Source organism: Gopherus evgoodei, chromosome 17, assembly GCF_007399415.2.
Source record: "Gopherus evgoodei ecotype Sinaloan lineage chromosome 17, rGopEvg1_v1.p, whole genome shotgun sequence".
Lineage (NCBI taxonomy): Eukaryota > Metazoa > Chordata > Testudines > Testudinidae > Gopherus > Gopherus evgoodei.
In genome coordinates this window covers 6,774,509-6,785,359 of record NC_044338.1, presented here as the reverse complement: position 1 = coordinate 6,785,359, position 10,851 = coordinate 6,774,509, and the positions used below count along the sequence as shown (strand labels likewise).

Here is a 10,851-nt window from a genome sequence, read left to right as displayed (position 1 = left end):
CCTGTGCAGCATATAGAATAAGGCTGTTACGGTCATAGCAGTTCCCTCATTCCACAAAAGCATGGATTCTGCATTCCTTCAGCTGACAGGTCTAGATCATCTGTAGGGACGGCCCCCACAGTAAAATAATCCAGAATGGCATAGTTAGTTGTGGTGAAGGCTACATGAGAGAGAGGTTGCAGCAGGCTGGCCTGCCTTAGATGGAAAAACATGAAGGGACAGTGCCTCTTTCTGAGAATTCAGGAGTACTGAAGGATCAGATAGGGTCCCACATCTACAAATATACTGAAGAAAGTGTTGTTCCACCCGCCCCCAAAGGACATAATGCTGAACATCTTAACAAGCAGAACTAGCTCTAAATCCAACATGTGCTGCCTGGTTGGCTGGAGCTGACCTACTTTTAAAAAGAGAATTCAAGACTTCATGTCATGGGATAAGCTGCTGGTCTACAGTCTGATGGATGAAGTCTTTGCCCATTAGGACCCTGTGCTGGGAGATTAGCAGCTGTAGCTTTCTTCTTTCTCAGGTCCTCGTCTCTGCTCCATTTAGCTGTAGAACTCAGAACCAGCGTGCCTCAGAGGTGATGTCACACAAGCAGGTTTGAATTCTAATGCCAGCAAGCTGGGCTGCTAGCCAGAGAGCGACTTTCCCTTCCCTCCCTTGCCAGAATGGAGATCTCTGAGAGTGGAGGAAATGGGCTTTCCCGAGTGGAGAAAGTGGGCCCAGAAGCAGGTCAGACTAGAGAGAAGATCAGCATGGGAGACTGGAATTGCCCAGCTGGGTATGGCACAGCCAGCCAGGTATGCGGAGGGGAGGTGTAGAGACAATACGGCCATATGGAGGAGGGAAGGTGAGGATAAAGCACAGGCCAGCTGTGGAAAGGAGACGGAAAATGAACAGTGTGGCCAATGCACCACTTTTAGCTCTGTGCAGTAATCTGGGATACAGTTTTTTTTTGAAGTGCCACCCAAGAACAGAGTGTGCTGTAGATAAGAGCTGCACATTTTTTTCAAGCCATTTTGATTTTTTCAAACAAGGTAAACATGTATTCCATTGTGTAGTTATGCCCTTTACAAGCGATGACACAAATGATTCACCTCCACAGATAATGCAAAGAGAGAGCTGTTTTCCCAGTGGTGGAAAAGGGGATTTACACCCAGTCCAGGGAGATCTGATTTCACTGGCTGAGCTTTTGTAAACTGGCTTCTGTTAAACACAACAGGTCAAATGCTGATCTTATTGATGTCAATGGAAGTTTTGTCTGACCTTGGAGCAAAACTTAGCACAATACATTTATTGTTCCAGTTATCAGTAATAAATTCCAACTCCTAGTGGATTAGTGTCATTAGAAGCAAGAGATATCTACAACATTTCCTTTGTAATGTACTGAGGCTGGGATTTTCAAAGACACTTCAGGAAGTTAGGCACCCAACTCCCATTGACTTTCAGTAGGAGTCTGGTACCTAACTCCTTTAGATACCTTTGAAAATAACATCTTAAAGTCTTGGGATAATGTTTGTCCTGTGCAACGTTGAAAAATGGGACACAAGTTTGTGTAGATCAAAAAATTAACATATACAAACTTCACAATTTGTAGACAGCAGAGAGTGAGTATTTGCTCAGCAAGGTGAAGGAGGCAACCTCTTTGAAGAACAGTTCAAGTACCATACCATCTGGACATTTGCTCATCCGCTACACTGATGGCCTTGATCGAGACACTTTCAAAATTGTGAGCTATTACATTGATGCTAGCGGTAGAAGTGTGAATGATCCATCTCTTTTCTCATACAGACTGGAAAAAAAGCTGCAGAATATTGAGGGAAAGGGAATGAAAAACCATGATAAAATACCTCATTCTCTTTGTGCTGAGGATTTTCTCAACTCATTAACTTTTTCCAAGTGTTGCATAACTTATGATCTTTTAGTAAATAACAGACCTTTCCTTTTCTTTCGCTTCTAATAATGACACACGGTGTGGTCTTGGGCCAGTCCCTTAGACTCATTTTCAAAAGCAGCCACTGGTTTTGCATGACTCACTTTTTTGGATACTCAGTTTAAGAAATCTAGGCCTGATCTCCCCCTGCTCCCTCCAAAGAGGCTGAGCAACTCAAACTCCCATTTCATTTCAGCTGGAGCTATGGGTGCACCATACAATGAAAGCCAGGCCAATGGGTCTCAAGTTGGACATTCTAAACAAAAATAGGGCACCCAGAGTTATTGGATACTTCTGATGATTTTCTGCCTCAATTAGCCCACTTATGTGAGTGTTTAGTTTCAAAACTGACTCCTAATCCATTTTGATAGACATTTATGAGCACTCAGAGGGTCATTACCAAGCATTGCACAGGAAGAACTAAACGACTTCTATTTGCACAATGTAGGAGACATTATTCTCTAGCAAGAAGTTCTAGCTCAGAGAACTTCAAAAAATAAACTTTGCCTTAATCTGATTTACCTGTTGGAAACATCGATACATAAAACACGGATGTATGAAATGTAAGTGGATGTGCAAGCGATATTACTTGGCTAAGTTCAACGGGCCTTCGTGTGTCTGAACTGCTCAGCTTCACCCGACAACTTTATTTGTCAGTGGGTAACCAGTGCTTTCATCTGTTATTATTTGTCACCGTGATAGCACCTAAGAGTCCAAGTTATGGACTAGGACCCCATTGTCCTAGGTGCTGTACATACACTACAAAAATGCTTCTTTCCCCAGAGAGCTTATCGCTGTATTTTTCTGTATCGCTGTTTTCCTACCTGTTGGGGAGGAGAAGGGAAAAACAATACAGTTTTGTAGCTTAGGGCTAGTGTAACAGCAATGCAGCTTTTCCCCCTCCTTAGGAAGAAAGATAGGAGTGTAAAAACAAATGGTGTCTACAGATAAGAGCTAAGAGAAGAGAGCATATTCCAGAGAATGATGTCTGCGAGCTCACTCTGATATACACACACACACACACACGTCATTGAGACCTTCTGCAAACTAATGCATAAACTATAGAGAATTTACAACATAGCAGAGGGCCCAGGAATAGAGGGAATGATATAAAATGCTTTTCCTTCTCCCCTTATTGCAGAATGAGGTATCTTGTAAATTCTGTATATTGAAATTTACATTTGTGCCTAATATCAAAAGAGAATCATCCCCCATCATTAGCAGGTCCTCAAATTTCTGCCCTTACAACTCTTAGAAGGCACACTTTTGACAACTGTCCTTTGTGTTCCATGCTGAGAATGCACCAATTGGATCTTCAGGGCTCAACCGAACAGTGCAACTACAATGGTCTCTGAAGAGGACACTAGCTATAAATCCATTTGTTTAGTTAATCTATGTTCATATAAATTACACTTGCTAAATACAATGGACATTAGACATCTGTTCAGCATTAGACGTTTATATTACTAAGGACATTGCAACTGGCTGATGCCTGTTACATACTTTTAGAGCAATAACCCTGTATTCTGTCAGTAATATTCTGTCACTGAGCTCTGTGTCTTTACAGTGCAAGGAGTTTCTGAGACCCTTTAAGAAATCTCTTCGGAAACTGGATTTGCCCAAAGAACTTCCCAAGGACAAAAAACTGAAGTACACTAGGAAAAACTTGACCATACTTGGGGATCATATCAATATGTTTCTTCAGCATTACTGCAAATCCTGGGAACTCAAACACTGGAAGAAGTAAGATAATCCTTTCACACTAGCAATGACAATACAGTCCTAGTAGCATTCATTTATAAGGAACGTTGGGCTAGTGGATTAAGACTGAGAATAAGAACTGGGTCTGATCCTGGCTCTGCTGTAGATTTGCTGTATGCATTTAGGCAATCGCTTGGAAACACATTTCCAGAAGTCACTTGTAATGTTGGGTGCCCACTTGAGATGCATGGAGTCTGGTTTTCTGAGCACCCATAATTATATCCCACTGTGAGCTGTGAGTAATCAGCACCTCTGAAAAACAGAGCATTGACATCCCAAGTTGGGCATCCAAAATTAGTGGACACTTGAAAACAAATTGACCCCAACCTACCTCATGGATGTATCTGTGTGCTTGTCTTCACTGCACAGTTAACTCAAGTGTTACCCCTAATTTGAGTCCCATCCAGGTGCAAAAATCCTTCACTCAAGTACGGTGGTGCTTTTAACTTGGGCTGGCTGGCCAGTCAGGGGATAAAAGTTAAGCGTCGTGTTTGTTCAACTCATCAGCTGTTATAACATGTCTACTCGGTCGTGTAGATGCAGGCTAGCTCCATTCAGGTGCTGACAGCCCTCCAACGCCATCCCACAAATCCCCTTGCGTGCCCCAAAAAACAGACACGTTCTCCCACAGTTCACTGGGAAAGAATGTCGAGAGCAGCTTAGCTTATTGTAGTGGGAAGAACCATGGGACGCGCCCTTACAAATCTTATTGCCACACACAAATGAGTGCAGCACCAGCCTGGTGAAAGCAGATCGTGTTATTTCACCGTGTGGCCGCTCTCACTCAAACTAGACTAACTGGAGAGGAGGAAGTCAAGTGTAAGTAACTTGTTCACTCTGCAATGAAGACATATCCTGAGTGTATGAGGGTTCATTAGTTAAGTGCCTGCAAATCACTATAGAAGCAGCTAGGTATTATTATGGCATTTCCAATGGGACAAGTCTACCATAGTCCCCACAATTTAACCAAAGGTTTATTTGGACTATAAATTCCACCCAATCAATATGTCCGGTTTCATCAATGATAGCACTGTGGTTGTTTTCCTGTTAGCAGGTTCCTAAGACACATGGAGGCCATCTGGGTGTAATTCCAATGGTATTCAACTTCACTCGGGTAAATTTACACCATGGGTGAATTTAACCCATGGCCAAATAGTGTCTTGTATTATCAGAAGCAATCCAGTTTATGGTGACTGAATGAGCTTATGGTGAAAATACCATCTCTTTTCTAAGGGTTGTAAACCACATGCAGAGGTTTCCTTTATCGAAACCAAGAAGGGTCTCGTGAGAAATGCTAACTGTATGGCTGAAGATTATATAGAAAACGAGCCTTCTGCCTGGGATCCTGAACCCCAGAATGACTCTTCAATTCCCAGGGGAGGGGTGCATCTGTGCATCTTATAAGTTTGCTTGTTGGTTTGTTTTAAGCCCATACAAATGGGTATGTCACAGGTTACAGGAGAGAGAGAGAGAGAGAGAGAAATGAATCACCCCCAAAAGAGGAAAAAAAACAGGTAGGGAAGAATTTGCATCCAAGCAGACATTTTCACTCAATCATTCCTTCCTCTAGGATGCTGTGGAGATTTGTCTCTCTCTTCTCAGAACTTGATGCAAAACACCTGCGCAAACTGTACAAATACAGTAAGAGCAACCAAATGGCCAAGTTTCTGGTAAGATCCATAAATCAATAGCAAACTGAAAAGCTACTACACCAGGTTCTTCCTGCTTTAAGGGGATCCTTTAATCACACTAGGCAGGCATCTTGTATAGTTTACGTAATTCCCACTCCTACATTTTTTAAACTTAATTCATGTTAAAGACATCGCATGGCCAGATTTCAGAGAGATGGTGTTTGTGAAAGGTAATTCCTATTTTCTTAAGGCTCTAGCTCTCTCACCAATTTCAGAATCTGTGATAGCTGTAGTAGGGAGATTTCTACTCCAGCCATAAAGAAAGAGTGAGGAATCCCATCTACAGGGCTGCAGCTCATCACCTCTTGTTATTCATCCTTTATGCAAAAACCCTACCCAAAACAAGATGCTCCACTGCCCATATTCCTCCTGGGGAGACAATGAGAGAACAAACAGTGTGTCACAGATATTACTCACATTGCTTAATACACCGTTGGAAGGCCCTTATTTACAACGGTGAGGAGTATGAAATATGAATCTATGTAAGAATAAAAATCTGCCACATAGTTTAATATTAAGACTAGACTGTCTCTATAAGAACTGATAGAAGAAATGACAGATACAACATTATATAACTGTTGACAAATGCCCAGTGTTCTGCCAGCCAGGGAGAGAAAATAAACATCTTTGTCTTTTGTGTGGAGGGAACAGTGGGTTTCAAAGCCCTGCTAAATCATAAACAACAGGCTGTGGATCAGAATGTTATCATGCACTCTACAAAACATAAATAGATTATTTGGAAACAGCTCATTATTTAGACAAGCAAGTGTAAATATCCGGAACCAATGTTGTAATTAGCAAGTGCTTGAGATTGCCAGCATGTTAATTTGATATCTTTATAAAATTTACTACATCAGGGAGACTAGCAAAGCTGCCAACCAGCCTTAATCATCTGTTTTCTTAAGGTCAATCAACAAGATTCCCCTCCTCCAAGGTAGTAGGTGTCGTCATTGTCTGCAGTTTCAGACCTCCTTAAAAATCTATCTGCTTGGCTTCTGACAGGACAATTAACAGAGAATTTTAAATTAAAAAGCCCTCAGACAATATAAACCAAATGTAAACTGTCATTTTACCCAAGCCACTCTGGGTTGTTTTGGTATCAAAACCTTCGTTGCAGAGGCTGCTTGGGCCCTGGGGGTGCTGTTGGCGTCCCTGTTGTACACGGGGTTTGTTCACATGAATCTCATTACAGGATCCGGGTGCAAGTGCATTTTAGTTTTTCTTTTCTCATGTAACATGGAAGGACATTCACACCGGAGACTGAGCCTAGGCAGCAACCATGAGGGCTAAAAACTTTCATTGCTTAAAAAAAAAGCAAGCCAAAATTCTCATATCATCACTTGGCTCCAGGAGCTGGGACATTAAGAAAGAGGCCAAAGAGCATGAACGTTTGCAATGTTGCAATTATGCTGCTGCTATGTAAGTCTATATGATGGTTCAAAGGCTTGTCGTTTGCTTTAAAAAAACCAAAAAACTTGTAATTTCTACAGAGCTCTATTGCATTTCTGTAGAAGTCTACCAGTTTGATCTCTGTTTACTTCCAAAAGATTTTTCTGTAAGGGCTAAGACAGGGACATGAGTTTAGACACTCCAGGCTAGTCAATCAGCAAAGCTTCTCTACATACAGACAACATCACGAATGCTCAGTGAAACCCTATGGTGGTCAAACAATTAAAATCCCGATTTCACTGCATAGGTTTGGGTGAAACTGCACTGATGCATGTATAGTTGCATCTGTTTGAACCTAGGATTAATTTGGCCCAGAGGATGCAGTTAGTCGCTCAGCAGTTGGTGTGTGTATGTATGTCTCTTTCTCCTATCAGTGGAGTTCTCAGAATATATTTCTGGTTTTAAAACAGGAACCATGGTATCTTCACCTCTTGGCTGGCTGGGGTTCAGAGAAACAGTAGCAAGTCAGAGAAATAGCTTAGCTTCTAGTCAGCGAGCTGCAAGGGTGGGCAGGGCTGGGAGGCTTTGGTGGAAGATTAAGACTCAGGAATGGAAGAAAGTGGAATCCCTCCAGCGATACAGGAAATAGCTTACCAGTAGGCTCCAACTTTCTTCTTTTATTAACCTAAATCCACCCTCTGGTGCCTCCATAGATTCTTGGATCTATACATCAGGGAACATAACTCCCATGATAGGGATCTCTGAAGGCAGTTCCAAGAAAGAAGGAAATTAAACTAGACCTTAGAAAAACACAACCACCTGCACTGATTAGTAGTTTCTCATTAGAAACATTGGTCTAACCAAATAGAACGATAGTTACCCCAAGAACTCATTTCCAGCATGAGGAATCAATACATGAGCACCTGGTCATACACTTAAATTTTGTTTAATGCCACCTTCTTGTGTTATGTGAATTTTTTATTTTTCTATTTATTTGTAGAAATTGTACTGTAGCTCACAAAACCCTGATTCAGTTCCAATACCCGAAAACACCAAGTTGACTAAGCTGTATGATGCATGGGACCTCCACGGAGACATAAATAATATGCAAGAGAAGCTGAGTCAGATCCAGTCACAGCCATCACAAATGAGCCTAGAAGGTGACTCAGAGGCTGCAAGTATGACAAAGAAGAGGTACTGCTGCTAAAGGATGCTAGGCATAGCTGAGAGCAAATGAAGCAAATAGCAAGCCAGGCAACTGTTTGATTCTCACTCCAAATATAGATGTACAAAGAGGCAGTGGATTTGAACAACCAGCAATGCGCAGTGAAATGGATGACTCATGGGATGTGCAAATGGGAGGCAGAACCAACCCAGATCTTACAGCCATTGAGACAACAACAGAAGATGTGTGGGGAGGGAAAACAGTAGCAAGGACCACTGTACCCCAATGGGGCAGTGGTGATGGTGAAGTCACTCCACTGCTAATCCAATGGCTGATTATTTGTTTACACTTGAGTTTAACCTGAGTCAACTGATTGCCAGTTGACTAGAGTTAACTAATACGTTTCTACATGCGAGGCTGGTTTACCTTATGGCCGAGCCCAGGGTAAGCCACAAGTATCCACGCTAGCATCTACAAACTTGTTGGCTAATGATGAGTGAACTGGCAATCAGTTAACCTAGCTCTAGTGTAGACGAAACCTGAAAGGGAGAATTCCTTCCTGGCCCGATGGTACCCACTCATGGCACTCTTTGAGGAGAAGGAGGAGAAGGGATTTGAGCCCACGCATATTTATTTCAAGCTGCTAGAATTTTAGTCAGTTCCACGAGAGACTTTCCCTTTTCTTTCATCCTCTTTCATTTACTTGCTGTCCTTCCCCTTGCTTCTCTTTTCTTCCCCTCTCCTTCAACTTTCTTCCATTCACTGTATGGAGCGCCACCTCTAAAAGCCCTCATTCAGCGTAGTGTGGAACAAACAGAAATCATCAGCAAGAACTGAAGCAACAAGAGACAGGGCCGGCTCCAGGTTTTTTGCCACCCCAAGCAAAAAAAAAAAAGTCTGGAGTGCCGCCCCTTGAAAAGGGCTGCCCCAAGTACATGCTTGGAACGCTGGTGCCTAGAGCCGGCCCTGACAAGAGAGGACTCCATCAAAGGATAGTGGAAAAGCTGAAGAAATATGTGACCTAGGCAAGCAGTATGACATATGGGATTGAGTATGGAAGTAGGGGCCAGACACTCCTGACTGAGTCTTTTTGTGATACTAGACAGTCTCCTGCTGCTCAGTCTTCCCTTTTGTACATTGAGACTAATACTACTTTGCTAACCAAGAGAATTGTGATGAAGTTCAGTTCATGTGTATTTGTTAAGTGCATTGAAGATGTGAGACTCTTGGGAATGCCAAGTACAATTACAATGCATATGTAATAATTATTTCAAGAATTTTAAATTGCTCTTCACTTGAAAGGCCCCATCACTAATTATTCCTCATGACTTGTAACATGATGATTTCAACATAAGAACGGCCATACTGGCCAGATCAATGCTCCATCTAGCCCAGTACCCTCTCTTCTAACAGCAGTCGATGCCAGATACTTCAGAGGAAATGAACAGAACAGGGCAATTAATGAGTGATCCATCTCATGTTGTCCTGTCCCAATTTCTGGCAGTCAGTCAATTTAACAAGAGCTGATATGCCTCAACTATGTCAGTAGAATGGGAAAATATATATGGTTAGAGTAAGGAACTGAACTGTGTGAGGAGGGTTCTAAAGCATGTGGCTACTGCTTGTTAACTGGATGGTTCAGAGCTCAGAATTCATTTTGGTTTCCTTTGTTGGCTAGAATGTACAACACCCCCCAAGCTTACAGAATTTCTCTCCCTGGTTCTCTTTTAGGCTCTGTAAGACTTCTTCAAAGACCAACAAACAGAGAGCACCTGACAAATCCTGCACCATCAGCAAGCCTCATGGACAAAAAGCATAGAAAGAAAAATACAGTGCCTCCATAGTCAAGGAATTTTTCCATACCCAGCAGCTCTTAAGAATTAAAAAAATCCATAAAACAGCTAAATATTTGCAGTAACATGGAAACTGGCAAAATATCAAAGCAAGATCTTGGAAAGGAAGATTAAAGACAGTCTTTATAAATTTAAGAATATATGGTCTCCTTTGTAAATACCTTGCATCTTACCCAATGAAAGAAGTTTGTAGTGTCCTTACTGGTAAATATTAAACCTATTTGTATTTATAGCATCATTCTTACTAACATTTTGGAAGTAACTGGTTTTTAAATAAATTAATACAGTGAGTAGCCCATACATTTTCTTCTGATGAAGTGAACCTTATTCTAGCACAGCATTGGTTCCTGTTATTTCCAGCTGTACTGGGCAAATGACAGCAGTGGAAATCTTAGCAAACATTGGTGCTGCCATCCATTGGCTCCTTGTGGGAGCATTTTATTGGGGTTTTTGTCTGAGGGTTGATATTTGCAGAGGGCTTGGTATTTGAATAATAATTTTGTGATACCGGATTGCCTGATTCTTTCTGGTCTGTGGTGAGGGTTGGTTGCTGGATTTGGCTGTACAGTAGGCGCTGAGTTTGTAAAGATGTGTTGAACATGCCTATGGCCTGGAATGGGCACCTTTTAGTCTAGTGAAAATAAAATTCTGCCTTATGTTCTGCCAAAGCACCCAGGAGCAGCTGAATTGTTTTTTCTCATCATCTCTGTATTTGATCTGAAGCGTGCCTGGGGCAGGTAATTTTTGCCTGTTGAATTCTCTCGAGGACCATGTCTGTCTAAGTTCCCCTGTGGCTATTTTCGGAACTTTTAAATCCCCCCAGTTTGCAGCAGGCAGCTTAAATCATGACCATTTAGCTCCTCCTCTTTCCATTTGACTGTGGGGGTGGGGGCAGGTAGTTTGTGATGGAGGGGACAGCTGTATTATTTTTAGGAGTTTCACCGTAGCACGCAAGAGCCATCTAGGGCTTGACATGCACACTTAAGGCTCGATCCAATGCCCACTGAAGTCAACAGGAGACTTCCCATTGATCTCATTGGGGATTGGAGCAGGGGCTCA

The 10,851-nt window shown here is 42.1% G+C and overlaps 1 protein-coding gene across 1 annotated transcript; it reads left to right on the top strand.

Annotated features, from left to right (window-relative positions):
* The first annotated feature begins 610 nt into the window (after window positions 1–610).
* On the top strand, window positions 611–9,823 carry C17H17orf64 (chromosome 17 C17orf64 homolog). Its single transcript, XM_030537018.1, is given in 8 exon segments — window positions 611–655; window positions 657–815; window positions 1,607–1,729; window positions 3,501–3,676; window positions 5,265–5,364; window positions 7,775–7,968; window positions 9,671–9,722; window positions 9,725–9,823. Coding segments are annotated over 8 exon segments (948 nt in total).
* Window positions 9,824–10,851: the final 1,028 nt, after the last annotated feature.